Source organism: Chaetura pelagica, unplaced genomic scaffold (assembly GCF_000747805.2).
Source record: "Chaetura pelagica isolate M959 unplaced genomic scaffold, ChaPel_1.0 scaffold278, whole genome shotgun sequence".
Classification (NCBI taxonomy): domain Eukaryota; kingdom Metazoa; phylum Chordata; class Aves; order Apodiformes; family Apodidae; genus Chaetura; species Chaetura pelagica.
In genome coordinates this window covers 3218022-3234487 of record NW_009954497.1, presented here as the reverse complement: position 1 = coordinate 3234487, position 16466 = coordinate 3218022, and the positions used below count along the sequence as shown (strand labels likewise).

At 38.3% G+C, this 16466-nt stretch overlaps 1 protein-coding gene across 1 annotated transcript in view; it reads left to right on the top strand.

Moving 5' to 3' along the window:
- The window catches only part of KIF26B (kinesin family member 26B), a 210348-nt gene that overhangs the window by 14181 nt on the left and 179701 nt on the right, over positions 1-16466 (top strand). The window contains exon 3 of the mRNA XM_010004616.1: positions 14268-14434. Within this exon, the coding sequence (XP_010002918.1) occupies positions 14268-14434 (167 nt within the window). The remainder of the gene's footprint in view (positions 1-14267; positions 14435-16466) is intronic.

Genomic DNA, 16466 nt, shown 5'->3' with positions numbered 1-16466 from the left:
TTTGTTTTTATCTCCTTTCTCAGACTACCCACAGGAAAAATGATTAGGGTATGTAATGGAACAAGAATAGAAAATAGCAAATGTTAGTGGTAAAAAGGTAGGAAAAAATGAGCATATCAGGAGGCAGAAAATTAAGAAAATTACAAGGGCCTTAGATGATTCGCAACATACAGGTCTACCTGAGATTAATCTACTACAGAAACAGTAATTTATAACAAAAACTGGAAGAACATGTTGTGTATGTATTGTAAGCAAATTTTACTATGAAAGTAAGAAGTCAATGTACCTATTAGTAAAGAATAATTGGCAGTATTTACTGTGTGCATTGCATTCAGAAGTTAAACACATAAGGTAGTAAGATGTGTAAGACTTCTCGTATGACTGTCACTTATTTGACTTGTACAGCCCTTCTCCTAGATGGGGAATTGCTGTTACAAGATCATGAAAGCTGGCTTGATCTGATTTATTGGAAAAGAATCTTTGATGAATCAAGTAGCTATTTATTTGTCCACTCCAAATTTTTATGATAGGCTCTATTGATGGAATTTGAAAGAATATGCTCTTTTGAGAAATGGTTGCCATTTGTTAGTGCTGCAGGTTATGGATGTTCAATTGTTCCCTCTCCTGCCAGCTCAGAAAGGGCTGAATACATCCAGACTAGAGCCAGTGCCTCTTCTGCTCTATTATTCACTTGAAAATACACATATCTGTAGTTCATATCTTCCAAACTGATCCCTGATTTCTTTTTGAATGCCATCTGAGGAAAATAAAGGAGTTACATGACTCAGTGTTGTCTAAAAAGAAAAGTGATCTAAAATCAGGGGTGAGGAGAAAATTCTGTTCTTCTGTCATTATGTAGCAGGTCAGGAGAGATGGGGATTAGTATTAATTACTCGGTCTGCAGGTGATATTGCACTAATCCCAGCTGAGAATGGACAGTCAGCATGCTTAAAGTTCTCAGTGTAGAAAGGCCCTGAGGTGAAAAGTGTGAGTATGATCTTCATACTGTAAAGCTGTCATTGTGAAGATGGATTATGACTTGTCCTGCAGACCAAAATGCAGATTATACATACTGGGGAAAGGTCACTGTGTGCACTTGAACTAAATGCTAGGTCAGCTTCAGCTATTGTGATGTTCACCTAGCTCCTAGAAAGTCATGCTCTGCCTGGATCCCTTCAAGACTTGCAGATTGAAAATGGCCGAATGAAACAAACAATTTGGATTGAAAACATGAGAGAAATTGAAGCAAATGAGATGATGCAGAACCACTTTAGCTTGGAAAAGAGAAGTAGAATAGGAATAAATGTAAAAGCCAGATAATACATTTAGTGCTGTGCAAGAAATACCCTCTTAGGCAAATGTGGCGTAGCCTGCTGCTCCCATGCCAACCTCTTTGCTGTGCTATTGAAATGTGATTGGAACACAGAGGCCCAATTTGCAGTATGCACCAACAGAACTTAATTTGGTGTTCAGTTGAGGATGTACAGCTCCTCTTTTTCCTTTCATTAACTGAGGGGGCAGTAAATCTAGAGCAAACAAAAGACGACAACATAGCAGAACTTGACACCTCGCCAACCTGTAGAATTCACTATAGGATGTAGCCTCCAAGTCAAATGCTTACAGCTGAGTGATTTTTATGACTGCTAATAACAGCTGTAGCTATGCAAACTATGGTAATAAGGCAATCAAAGCTGTGCCTTAAGGTGTTCACCTTCAGGGCCAGGAAGGAACTGTTTCTGTCCAGCTAGTGGTCTCATTTGAAGGCTCTTCTGGCACCTTTTAAACACTTGACAGGTATTCCTGTTAAAAATGATGGTGGTTGCTGTCATAAAATAATTTTAATACCTCAGCAGGACACTTTTATTATTAACATGAAAGTAAGACAGGTGTTCGTGTATTGTGACAGGTTAGAAAGACTAACCTTGTTAAACCTATAGTGAGGTCACTCCTGCTGATGCATAGCTTCTGCAGAACTGCCTGTTGGGTTTTTTTTTTCTTTAGCAGCTGCATACTGCCTCTGGAAATCAGACAGCTTCATGGCAGCTCCCATTAGCACTGGTAATTGTGGAAGTAGCTATTGCTACATCTCCATGTTAGTACCATAAAAGAAGGAAGACATGCAAGGCACTGTTAATATTAGGGACTGAAAAGGGGAAGGCAGCTACCTGGAGCCAAAGGGCAATACAAACCAGCATGACTTTTACATTGTGAGATGGTGAATTAGGCCATGGTTTATGCAATTCCCTGCAAAGGTGGAAGTTTTCAGCATGAAAGTTGAGGGTAAATGCTGTTTCTCTGTGGTAAAAGAACATCATGATATTGTTATGCTTTTTTGACTTGAGAGGCTGGCAGGTGCTAAGGTCTTGGAGGGTGTTGGTGTTGAAAGGCTATGCTGTTGACTTCTGAAGAATGTACAAGTATTTCTGCTTGTTGGATTGAAGAGCATTTCCTAGGCAAATGCAGGGCTCACAGTTCTAATCCTTTTCCAGCTGAATTCTGTGCCCTGGAAATGCCTTTCTTGCAACACCACTCTTTTGGTACTTTTGGTTCACTTCTGCATATCTTCAGTGTGTTTTTGGACCAGGTAGTAGCAAATACTCCGTGCTTATGTTTAGCCCCACTGATCCCTTCTGAATATTTAGTGTAACTTTAGAGGAGATCTGCATTCAATATTGCATAATAGCTCCTATTTTGACTATGCTAACCTAGTCTAAGACATAAGACTTGGCGACATGATCAGCTTGGTAACTTTTCATCAGCCGTACTGATACGTGGTAACTGCATTCATGTGAATAGTGCACACCAAATTCAAGATAGTTTGACTTGGTTGCTTGAACTTGCTTTAGAGAAGTTATTGTAAGATAAATCATTCTTACCTTGCATTTGACACAGGCTAAGTGTGGGTAGGCAGACAGCTGTTGTGACTTGGCACAGCAACTTATTTCTATGCCTAAACCCTCATAATCTCATACACTGTCAATTAGTCAGTGTTTGGAAAGCAAAAAACTGGCTCCTTGACACCATTACAAATGATGAGTTGAATGATTCACCTCAATATGGGCAACTACAGTGATATTAATTTCCTTGTGAGCATTTAAGCCAATATTAACATTTTAAGAACTAAATTTCATGTATTAGACTGGGTACTTTGCAGTTGTAAACACTTCCTGTGAATTGAACCCAAACAAAGCAAGGAGAAAAGGCTCTTTCTTCTTCAGGAGTGAGACAAATTGCTCTTTTTATGATGAGATATCTTACTGTAGGCAATATGCTGGAAAGCATGTTGTAGCATTGGTTAAGCCAAACTGAAATGGAGGGAAGGGAAGTATCAACTTAATGAGTAGACATTAAGATCTGAACACTTTCTTTTTTTCAAGCTTTCTTGGCTTGCCCGCGGGTTTCAATGGGTTTTCAGAAGAACTGAGGGTACTTGGAGCCTTGAGAGATGCAAATTGAACAAAGCATTCAAATGTGCACCTTATGTTTTATTATAGTAAATGATGGATCAAGATAAACAAGATTCTCCTCAGAGTCCTTTCAGATGATGAGTAGTTAATATTTCATTGAAGCTGCAAAAGAGAAAGCTGCATGAGCAGTATTAACAATCATTGGAATTAGAGGTTACCTTTTATTTAATCAGTTTTTAAAAATATATTTTTGTGAAGATTACTTAGGAGTGTGTGGAAAATGATGCTACAGAATGAATCTTCAAACTTAGGATATTTGATGAGTTGAGGAGGATTCCTCAGTCTCCCTCAACTTAATTTTCCCAGACTTTTATATTGCTTTGTCCAAAATATGCCTGGCGTCTACATGTGTTGAGTCTTTGCAAGCGCCTCTTTTCTCTTTGCTCAGAAGCTCATGCCTCATGCAGGATTAAAGCCCTCTGATTCCTCTCTTTAAAGGTACATTACTGATAGTCTTATGACCTAACACAGAGATGACAATTTGTGTCATTGTGGTATCTGCCAGCACTAGTATAATTAAACCTTTGGCAGCAGTTTAAGATAAGCTGTTCTTCATTATTTCTTTCTGGGCAAGGCATTGGAATGGTACCAGTTTCTAAATAGATTCAAGGCATTTGCTAGATGCCTAGCAGTCAAACCCATGCACCTTTCGATGAGCAGCTGGGTAAAAGACCCATCAGATGTGTAGTGATGTTACCCCCAAAAAAGGTCAGATCTTGAGGTGATTATGTGTGTGGGCTGAATTTGTTCTACTGCATTCTTATGCAATAATCATTGCTGAAATTTCTAAGCCTGTCATGTTTTTTTCATGCTGGAAATGAAGTCGTTCTCTCCCTTTGTGTTTTCATGGTAGAACTTGATCATAGGTCTTTTATATAAAGAGTAATGATCTGATTTATACACCTATGTGTGAAAAAACTAATGATGTCTTTTATTGCTTACTTCTTGCTAGCTGTAGGAAGAGGTTGCTTTCTGGGTCAATAATGTCGTTTAAGTTAAGCCCACATGCTGACACAGTCTGGTAGCTTCTAGAGCTATTCTTGTCAACTGATGAGTGAAAGGTCAATGGCTTACAAATTGCTGTTTGTGACAGGAAAACAGCTACAGTAAGATTCAAACTTCTTATGATGTCTTGACATTGTTGGCAGGTTAGTAACTGATCAGAGAAATGAAAGTTTGTTTTCATAACAAATGTATTAGTTCTGCATATGGTGACCTAGAAAGACTTGTGCCTCAGCTTCAAAAGTGCAGTCACTGCATTTAGCTGCTGACCCATGTGTACAGACAGGAAGAAGTCAGACACACTCATATTTCATAGTCTGCACAAACTCTTCATGGCTACACTAGTTATTTTAGCACAGTTAGCCTGGCCACTGAGGTCTTAAAAGGTAGCTGATACAACAAAGGATTACAGTGTGGTTGCTGCATCTGGATATATCAGATCAGCTTTAAGTGAGCTGCACAAAAGAAACGCATTTTATCCTATAAAATGCTACTAATCTGATAGCAAATACAAGTCATAGTAGAAAAAGATCCAATTAATTTCTAGCTGCACAGCTTTATAATGCAGCAGCAGGATATACAGGTAGTTAAGAGAATTAACAACTTTATTAAAGTAGATTTAAAAGAACCTCTGAAAGCTAGAGGCAGCCTCTGTCTTCCCACAAACTGCCATGTTGTCTTCTTGACAGGAAATGAAGCAGTTTTATTGTGTTGCTGCACAGTATCTTTTTGCGTTGCCAAAACACTTAGAGACACAAAATTGAGACCAGAACCTTTCTTTGCTAGCTCCTGTTCCTGTTTTTCATTTGCAGAGTAAAGTATGGGAGGATGCCAGCTGGGGAACCTTATATTGCCATTCTGTCTATAGAGGCTTGGCTGATGGAGCTTTATGAGCGAGAGGTCTTTTTGGGTCTAGCTGATGGTGCTTTACTGCTTTCCTCACAAGGAATAGCTGACAGCGTTTCAGGGTGCTGCCCATGGGGAGCCTACTTCACTGGGGGAGCCATGGGAGTGTGGAGGGTGAGCAGACTTGCACCCCAGGATGGCTATCCTGCCTGTACCTTCACTGGGGAGGAACAGGAGAGGCTGCCATCATCCTGAATGGTCATCAGAAACTATGGAGGATATTGAGGTAGGTGTGTTACGATAGCTGTTGTATTTTTTAACACAGTATAGAGACCTTACCTTTTAGAAAATAGTTTGATAATGAAGTAATAATAAATACAATTTACAAGCTACATCACTCAGACTAAAGGAGCACTGCAGACTAGAATCTGCAACTTCTGTACAAGAGTTAAGTTCACGTGGGGTAGATATTACCTGTCCTGAATACTTCAGATTATGTAATTTCCCCTCCTCTAGTATTTTTTCCACTGTTTGCTTTTTCTGCTTAATAAGTATTTTGGTACAAAATTTGTGAGCAAGAAGTGGGCTTGGTAAACACTGTTTCAGACTCTTTTGATGTACATAGGGTACTATTACTTTTGTGGATTAGTTTAGCAGGGCATTTGCAAACTGACAAAAGTGAATTCATTGCTAAGGTAAATGAAAATGAATCTACGTCCCTCATGTCTCAGTGGTGGAAATTGCTTGGGATTGTGGATCAACTTGACGTTTACCAAGTTATGGTGTGTATGGGATTTTGCTGATCAAGCAAATGAACCATTGTCACAGGCTCAATAGAGCCGATTTCCTGTTGTATAATCAAACTTTCATTTTGCCAATGCGGTTCTTATTTGGTATTGTTTTTGAGGAGAGTGTGCTCAAGAAGTAGCTCACAGATTTTCAGGCAATAGTGCTGCTCTGTATGATTTTGGTTTTGTTTGGTTTGCTTTGCTTTTCAGTTTAAAAGCTAGGGCATGAATATATGCCCTGCATGGAAGTAAGAGGGAGAATATGGATGGCTCAGAAATTAGCGTCGTTATTTACAGTGGAAAATACAGCACAAATTAAAAGTTTCAAAAGTACTGTTGTGTAAGGCAGAACTCTTAGAGGAGAAAGTTATCAGAGGAAAAGGTTGTACAGTAGAGAAATCTATTGTTATTTGGATGTTTGATCAGCTGTTGCATCAGCCTCTAAGTAGCTGGTCTTAGGATATTTAGTGATTTGTTGTAAAATATTTAATAGTATGGGGTCTTGAGTGTGAGATGGAACTAACTATATCATTGGAGTTTCTGGTGGGAGGATGTGCCGTGTCTGCATGAACAGGGATTTCATCTGTGCTGAGGAGTGCCCTTGATCTGTGTTAAATAGCTGTTTTGTTTATAGAGGGACATGGGAGGTGGCTGCAACAGTCAAAGGTCATCTTTCTTTTGGACAGCAGGAAGCTGGAGGTTGTAATTAAGCTCTGTGGGCTGCCATAGTAACTAAGTGGTGTTTAAATAAAAGTAGTTTATGCTTAATACACTCTGACTCTTCCCTGTTAAATGCAAAGCACAATCAGCGTTCGTGCCATCTCAATGATTCCCCCTTTGAAAAACCTCACTCTTCCTAAGGTGAGCTGTTTTGTGTTTAGACACAAAAGCTTTGCCACTGCAGTAGCCCCTTCTGCTAGATCAATATTTCAGTTTTTGTGTGTGCAAATTTGAATACAGCAGAAGGAAAGCATGCCCAAGGACGCCCCTAGAGTTTCAGTATTCACAAGCAGTGTTTGTAATATCTACATTCAAAGAAGAAACTGAATGCCCCAGACATTATGCATGTCCTTTTTCAGCCTGTTCCTCATACAACACATTCTTTTGTCAGGAAAAGAGTATCAGGAATTGCTGTTTTGCTCTTGCTCACACAGTGTCTGTACCAGCAGTTGCAGTGATCTTGAGCTATGTTAGCTCAGTATTGTGCTATGAGAGAGAAAGTTGATAATCAAATGGCAAGGTGCTGTAAGATTAGTGCAGTGACTGTAGATAGAGAAATTTGTTAGTTTTTAATATTTTTGTTTGTTTGTTTCTAAAGGTGGATTTTGTCCTGAATAATTCCTTAAATGTCATTTCTGTCGTAATGAGTGAATTGTGACAGATGTGAAGTATGTCCTTGGTATTCTGTGGCATATTAAAAATTACTGACTTAGTGAATCCCCACCACTTTCAAGTTTTTCTGGTTGACTGTAATTCAACCAGAATATAATCCTGTGAAGGATGCGTTAAAAGTAATTTGATAGTTACGTGAGCACAATAAGATTTGTCTTTCCCTCTACCCCCTGTGCTCCTGAAACCCCACATGAACTGGTAGTTCAGTCAGCTCTCTACCAGTTTTACTTCAAAGCAATTTTAAGTTGTATTTAACAATGATATCTGAAACTGATGGTTAAGTATTTCCCTTTACTATTTTTACCTGGAACCTCTTCCAACAAAACTCTTAAAATTATGCAAATGAAGTAAATGTTGTAATTAGTACTAAATAATAAATATCAAATTATTCATAGTTCTCTTTGTTTGTTTGTTTTGTTTTGGCACCAAGCACAGTGGATCCCAGCTGTCACCTTGTTCTTTGAATGCTACCATACATAAATTTCTGCTGCAGAGAATTTAATGCAAAAGTTCCATGTTGGGCAAAAGGGATGAAGTCAGTATTTCCAGATTTAGTTCAGATAAAATAGCCAAATTGTAGGAAGAGGACTTATTACATATTGACACATTCCCTTGTTGAGAGATGCCTTCTTGAAGAGAAGAATGATTGTGATATTCACTTAATTAACCTCCCTTCTGCTGAAGAGATTCAGCTCTCTATAGGCAAGTTACTGTAATTCTGCTGAAATTTATAGTGGCTTGGAAGCTGGTGGCTTACTGAAAACTGAATATTTTTCTGTCTTATTCTGCAGTCCACCATACTGTCACATCAGACTGTGAATTCTTACACATTAAAGAAAGTGGAACAATTCTTTGAGTTTTCAAAATAAATTTACAAATTAGAGTTCTTGCCTCGATATGTAAGAATTGGTAGGAGGAGGTCAAGCCTAGGAAAAACTGAGTTGCTTAATTTATGGAAAAGATTTGGTATTCTATACATGTGTTGTAAGAAAGACATGTGAATGATGTACTGTGGGATGCCTCTTCCAGTGCTTGCTTCATCACTTCCATAGATCAGAAACCAGGATCCTTGAGCCAAACTGGAAGAATAACATTATCCTGTTATGACTGGGAGTAAACTGTGATGAGCAACAAGGAATTGGTCAGAAGGTAAAAGATTAATATTTTAGATAAGAGCCAGAACACCTGATTTTGTGTAATGGAAAACTTGAAATTAAGCTGCTAAGCTTGTGTTCTAAGCAGGTTTATAAGAATTTGATGTTTTTGGTGTGTTACAGCTTTGACAGAGGTATCCTTTAGAGTTTCCTTCAACTCATCTTTTAAAAGGGGGTCTTTAAGAAGAACCTTTTTCTTGGTTAATATAGACATTTGCTGTCTCAAGTAAACCAGGAAGTAATTTCTTCAGTATTTATTGGGCGGAAAATTCAGTGCTGCTCTGAATCAAGAGCAGACTGCCAAGTAAGTCATTCATGAGAGTGCGTGTGTTTATGAAAGAGAGCTTTCTGCATTCAGTTTTTCCTAGCTGTGGTCTTCTCTCCTGAGAGTAGGACCTCTAGACACTGAGGATTGCTTTATAGTGAATTTGAACACAGATTTCTGTCTTGAATTTGGCTTCAGACGTGGATAAATTTCATACATTTCTATGCATCTAATTAACTCACCAGTCACTGATCTTAACTGAATTTTGTGGATGTTCCTGAATGCTTTGCTACCTCCAGACCAAAGGATGTTTCACATCTTTCAAAAGCGGCAACTTCCGTTAGTACAGTAACTTCAATTGAGAGTCCTCAGTCAGGAGCTTTAGAAACATTAATGAACATAACTGTAAAACACCTTTACAGAAATATAATTAACCTCATACTGCATTATGGCAAGTTTTATGCACAGAGTAGCTCTTTAATTGGAATAGGAAGAGAACCTAGCCTGGCTGACACCTGTGGTTTAACTGCAGAACCATCTTTTTTTCCTATGAAGTAGAGAATTTAAATGATGACTTATCTCCAGCTCTTGCTTTATACTGTCAGAAAGCAGTGGAAGAGGAAGGTAATGGATGCCTTGCTTTTATGAGACAGGTGAAGAAAAAATGGGGCCTTGCGAGGGACATCTGTCTTGTTCCATGTGCACTTAAAAGGTTTTTATTGAGGCATGAAAGGTCGCATTGTTCCATGCTTTGTCTTTTTTGCTTATCCAGGCAGTGATGTGCTGCCAACAATTCGAAAAAGGAATTTCTCAAAATATATCCCATTAGCTGATCTTAAATTTCATGTATATCATATGTGGGTACTCACAGAAGGCAAGTTTTTGAGGATTGAGGAGTCTGTTCTTTTTTCCTCTCCTTAAATCGAGAAACAGTGTCTAGTGAGAGAGACAGTGGGACCCAAGAGGCAGATTTCTATGAACTAGATTTGCCAGGCATACCTTTCTGGGGGGAAAAAAAGAAAAGAAAAAAAAAAGTGGAAAAAAAGAGGCTGAGTTTGTTCATATTCCAAGTATGAGTTTCAGCTATGTCCTTTGACCTGTGATGGGGAAAAAAATTCTCAAAGAGCTTTGGAAATGCCTGTTCTGTGACTATTTTTCCCTAAATGCTTGCTATATACCCTGGGTACATTTATGTTTGTGTAAGCACAACGTCAGAAGAGAAAGGGATATTTTGGTACTGTGATGGGAGGACAGAGTAAACGAGATGGTCAGATTACCCCCAAAGCCCACTCTTCATCTTGGCATAATAATTTAAATTATTTCAATGCTCTCTGATCTATGAGGCAAAATAAATAAAAATACTGACTCAAAGTCAGTAGCCTCTGGATATATGATTTACCTGGACATCTTTCTGCCCACTAATTTATGTATATGTATTGAAGTCTGGGAATAAATGAGAGTATGTTAGTCAAATGTTGTGGGCATGTGTCTAGTGAGGTACTCAGTCTGGGGATTGACCCAGGTGTACAAGCTTACGCAGAGTAAAGAATATTCTGATAAGTACTGGACACAAAAATGGTTCCCAGCCTGGCCGAGAATTTAACTTAGATCCTTTCATCTCCACTGGCTGTGTGACCAAAGGGACAATTCTATAATTAAATATCAAGTTCTAGTTTGTTACCTTTTTCTTGCTTTGATAGAAGGAAAACATAGCAACAGTGTGACTTGAAGTTATGAGTGTTGCAGTATCACTAGGTCCTTCTGTGGGGCTTTTTACCTATATAACAGCAAATGGAATAGTAGTTTTCCCAGATAAGGAACAGGAGAATGTTTGAAATTCAGGGATATATTTTGGCTTTCATTGCTTCTGGACACATTTCACTGTTGAAAAATCCCACATTGAAACTAAGCAAGTGGTAAAACTGGAAATCATTCCTATATTATGAGACCCTGGACTTGCGGCTGAAGTCAGTTTTTATTTTGTCTTCATATTTCTGTATTTTGTGTTAGATAAAATACAGTGTGTTCCAATTTTGGTATCCTTCTAATACTCTGTCAAGTTAAGAAGTGTCCCTGCTGAGGCAAACAGTAAATCAGTGAAGCTCAAGGACAGCCAGTGTGTGCATTTGGGAGTTTAGTTCTGAGACAGTCCATGCTGAGAAAAGGATTTTTGTCCAGGAAGTCTGGCAGAGCATGGCTAAGGAAACCAGGTGGTGGTACTGGACCCTCAGGATCAAGAAGGTGCTTATTAAGCCCAACATGCCCCATTATGAGTGTCCATCCAGGGCAGTTTTGGGAGTGCTCTCCGACATGGCTGTTTACACTGGAATGCCACTTTTCACAGATAATACATCAATATCAACATCAACAGTAGTTTCCTGTTTTCTGCAACAAAGCAAGCTGTGTGAATGAACAGGAAGGAGAGCTGCTGCCTCCCCAGCAGGCTCTGGTGGTCAGTATCACACAGATGTTTTGCAGCTTGCAGTTTGCACAACTGACCATCCCTCTAATATTTGGACTGTTGTGTAGGATGCACGATAAAATAGCAGTACTACTGAAAAGCCTGCATTCATGTAGAAACAACCCCATTCTGCATTTGTCTGTAGTATATGCAATTCCTAAAATGACTATTATTTATCTCTCTTCTCTCTCTGTCCTGTGGTACTCCACAAATAAGGAATTTGTAAGTATGCTTGATTATTTCCACCTCTGCATTTTCCTACAAGAAAATGAGACCTAAACACAAGTATTATAAGATCTTCATCCCCATTTATTAAAAAACATTAACATTCCATTTGCTGACTAATACCTGGTTGTTTGGTTTTTTTTCTGAGTGCATAGGTGAGGGAGAATGGCTTATTTTTACATCTTTCTAAAAGAATACCTTGTCTCTTTGGTAAGTGAGTATTTGAATATTTTGGAGTGTTTGTATTTAGAGTTAGTTATTCAAAAGCTCAGAACCGAAGGAGTCTAGTCAGCTTTTCAAGAGAGTCTAGTCATCTAGTCAGCTTTTGAGGAAGCCTGAGAGTAATACTTTTCAGGAAACGTCCACAATCAGTTTTAGGCTTTTTACTGCTGTTTGCTTTTGTGTTTTTCATGTTAATAGGACTTGAGGATAGACCTGAAAGTCTCTATAATTGCAGAAATCAATTAGTTACTGCTTTTATGCCCACATCATGGTGGATGTTTTCTCAGTGTCCCAAACACAGAGACACACAAATCCTTTCCTATTTTGCAAGTTGGCTGACCTGCCTTTCTGAAGCTGTGCCACATTGCAACTTCAGGGAATCTGACACCAATAGAAACGTGCAGCAATAGAAATGTGTGGCTGCAGAAAAATCGTAGTTGGAGCTGCAAATCTTTATTGGCAGATGATGGGGAGGTTATGATTGCAACTGAGATTGCAGTTAAGAGAAGTCATCTTATCAACTTAACTGCTGTCAGACTGCTGTAGAAGTGATAGTCAGCAATTACAATCAGTTAATGATAGTTCATCCCTGATTTTGGGTATATGAATTGGATGGACTAAGATCAGGTTATGTTTATAAGTGTACTCTGCTCTGAAGGGAGAGCTTTTTAAACCTTTCTGCTTAGCAGTTGCCAGCTGTAAGATGATGAAATTGGTTTCAGGTTAGTTTGAGGGGATAGGGCAGAATATTGTACTAATTCCCTGAAAAAACAAAATAGCTGATCTAGCAAAAATTATGGAAAAATTGAGGAAATTAATTTTAGTGTATTCAAGTGCATTGGGTGCCCCAAGTGGACATACATAGGTTAGCAGAACTCTGAAGAACAAATGTCTTGTTTGCCTGCATACTGGAAATATAGGGAGGTATCCTGGCAGCAGGCCAAGATTCTTGTGTCTAACAGTAGTATGAGATGATTTAAGTTCAGGATTTCACTTTTAGCCTTCAGAGAGCAGTGCTCATTCAATATAGTAAATTAGAAAGCCTCAGTGTGTGACTAACATGATAGAGGCACTTTCAGCAATTTTGCTTGCTGCTAATAAAATAGAGTGGCTAGGTTAGCATTCCTGTTCTTGAAATACTAAGGTTTATTAACCTAAGAATATGTAAAGTAAGGATAAATGCTTAGATTATTTTCCTAGACACAGTAAATTGGATAACAATTCTTTATAAAAGAAACAGAGGTGGTTTTATAGTTGGTCTAAAAAAACGTTGCCATATCACGTCTTTTCCCCTCCCAAATACAAAATCACAGTTCTTCAACTTTGCCTTTAAGAACCGAGATGCTTAACAGCTGAAATAAAACAAGCTTAAGCAGAAAAAGAAATACAGGGTGATCTCAAGTACTTTTTTTTGATGTACCTCACAAAGACATTCTGTTGTTATCTGGTGATAATGAAAGAAGGCACAAGAACTGAAATTGAAGAGGTGAGAGACTGATTCTTGCAAACTTGCCTTGGATAATTGCTAACAATAATTTGGGAGGGTTCTTTATAGGCCTGTGTTGCAAATTTGTGATATGCATTGGTGAACAAAAGCTATTTGTGTGTGAAATGAGGGAAGGAGGAAAGGGAAGTTGTTAGGAATTGCATGAAGTACGATAGATGACATCACACCATTGTAAATTCATGCAGAAGTAAAAGATTTGAGGAGATGCTTCAACAGGGTTCACCCAGCTTTCTCTGAAGTCATTAAAGATCTTTGCATGAATTTCAGGAGAGCTGGGTCAAAGCTGGTTGAACTACATTTCCCCAACAATGAAAGACTGAGATGAGGCTTCCTAACAAGGGAAAAAAAAATGTTAAATTGACCATCAGAAGAATGAAATCACAGGATGTTTAAAACCTTATGAGAAAGCCTATGAAAGTGAGTGGCAAAGATCCCTATTTGCCAGAGAGGTGATAAATAGTCCAGGAACCCAAAGGACTCCTTTCTGTTCTGCATACTGACTTTTCTGGAGAAAGGTCAACAAAAATACTTAACGCACTAGTCCTGTGTTGTTTTACAAAGGCAAACAAATGTTTTGTGTGTTTTTTTCCTCAAAGAAGTATCTTGCATATATCTAAGCTGTGTCTCTTGCACCCTGAGGTAATACCAAGTAAGGATTGTGGTTTACTTTTTCTTTTCATATAGATGGAAAGCCTTAAACAGTATTGACATTTCTAGTGATGGGATGAATTTATCCCATTAGTTTTAATAGAGACAAGGTTATGGCTGAGCCAAAGTACTGTAGATTAGCATGACAGAAGCAATACATTTGTTCACAGAGCAGCAGAGACATAGTGAATGAAATATCTCTACTGTCTGCAACCCAGAGGCACTTTTGGATGACGAGGGGTCAGCTAGTGAGCTTTAGCTGATGACACTTTTGGTTCTTCTGTCTTCAGATATCTCAGCTTATGACAGAGAGTAGTCGAGAAGGCCTGACTGAAGCAGCATTGAACCGCTACAATGCAGATAAACCCTCCTTGTACAGCTTCCCTGCTTCCCAGAGCACGTATGTTGCCAGTGAAGTATCTACAGGCACCTCGGTGGCAGCATCCTTTTTTGCCAGGTAAGAGAGATTTCTCAGATTTTTGTTCTCTGGAAACAGAATTGCTTTCGAAGGAGGTGATTCTGTCGTGGAGAAGTGGGGTTGACAGACCACAGCACACACTGCCAGAACATGGCTATTGATACAGAACTATCACAATCTTACTGGTTTACCATTAAACATTGTTTAATTCACCTGAATGCATTTGTCTGTAAGATGGGGTTGATACCTCCACCCTCTTCTGTAAAACATCTCTGTAACTCTTCATTTGGGTCAAAAAGTGATTGTGCTCCCAGAATAATAACTGATTTGGAGACACTTTTAGAGTGGTATATCCCTGGATGAGAAGGGCCCATCCAAGTAATTTTCTGAGATAGGCAATTAAGCGTAGAGCTAACTGGAAGTGGATAGTTCTCTTTGCCAGGTGACCTTCAGGCCTTTTTTTTTTTTTAATTTTACTTCCATCTAAGCAAATTATAAAGACTTCCACTTTCAGACTGGCAGGTTAAGTTTTTTGATTTCAGTTTCTGTCCTGAAGAAATTGAAATAATCCTTGTCTTCTAATGTTTTTCAATAATTAGAAGATTGACTTGGAAAGAGTTGTGAAAGTAATGAAACAACAAGAGGATAAGCTTTTTTACATCATTTCCAATCCAATCTAGTGAGAGATCAGAATTTCAAAACATGGAGAGAATTTTGGAGTTAATGCCTCAGGCATATTCAGATTAACTTCTTCTCTTCAGGGATCCAACTATTAGTAATTCCACATGATTCCATTTTATTTTAAAGGTAAATGGAAAACTTATAAAACTGTTGAACTCTGTAAATCTGGAAAGATGATTTTCCTATTCTGTTTTTCCTCACAAACATGAGGATTGCATATGTTCAATCAGTGTGACACAATAACTGAATCAAGTAAAAGGATTAAGAGCAGGATTTTAGAAGACCCAGTGAACGTTGTTTGGGGGAGCGTTGCAGTTTTTTTCATTATAGATATGATGCTGCAGTAGCAAATATGAATAATGACAGTGGTCTTGTTTTGCTGCCCTTTTCTGCTTAACTGCAGGCAGTTTAAATTAAAATTGCTGAATGTACTCATATGGTAGTATCTAACTGGAGTGCAGATTGGGATTAGCACATATTTTAGCATAATTGATTTATGATGATGGCTTAACTCATTTGTTCTTCATTGGTTCACTGTTTTATGCTGAGAGAATTCATTTGCCTTTAATACACTCTGCTGAAATGCAGGAAACTAAATTTTCTCAAAATCCCTGGTGTAAATCACAGCATTTATGTACAACTCTGTTAGTTTCTAGCTGATGGATGGTGTGAATTCTTGGGTATGCTTGGCCCAGCAGAGGTCTCATGTTTAGGCTGTTTTGTTTTTTTTTTAAACTCTACTAAAGAAGAAAAAAAAAATGCCTGGTTTGCGGTATTGCATAATATCTCTTCATATCTCTTCTATAAGTAAGTTTTGTTCTGGACTTCAAGTTATATCATCTACTACACAGCTCAAGAGGCAAATTCAAGTCAATTGTTCACTGCTTGACTGTTTAACAAGAAAATTCACAACTTGATTTAAAAATGTAGATTAATTTTTATTTTGCATCTTATGTGTCTATTTGCATTTTTGTAAAACATAAGAACCCATGTGAACATATATTGTAAAATATGATGTAGGAGGTAGTGGTTGTCAAACTCATTAACATGGTGCTCTGTTTACAGTATGAAACAGCCACTCCTACCAGGCATATGAATTCTAAACAAGTTCTTTTTCTGATAGTAAGTGGTACCTGGTATAATAAGTGCCAGATATGTCTTGTATTTTTTTTCCTTGAATGTGTGTCACATGATGTTTTCATGGTCAGTAAGTAAAAAATTATTACATAGTCACAGGACTTCGCTAATATGAAGCTGAAGTTGGGAGCAGAGGAGCAGAAAATACTCTTCTGAAATGTAAATAATGTCCCACAGTATTTCACTCGAAGTTCCATAACAAGCAAAGCAAACTTCAGATGAAGCTCGGATATAAAAGTCATCCATCAGCAGG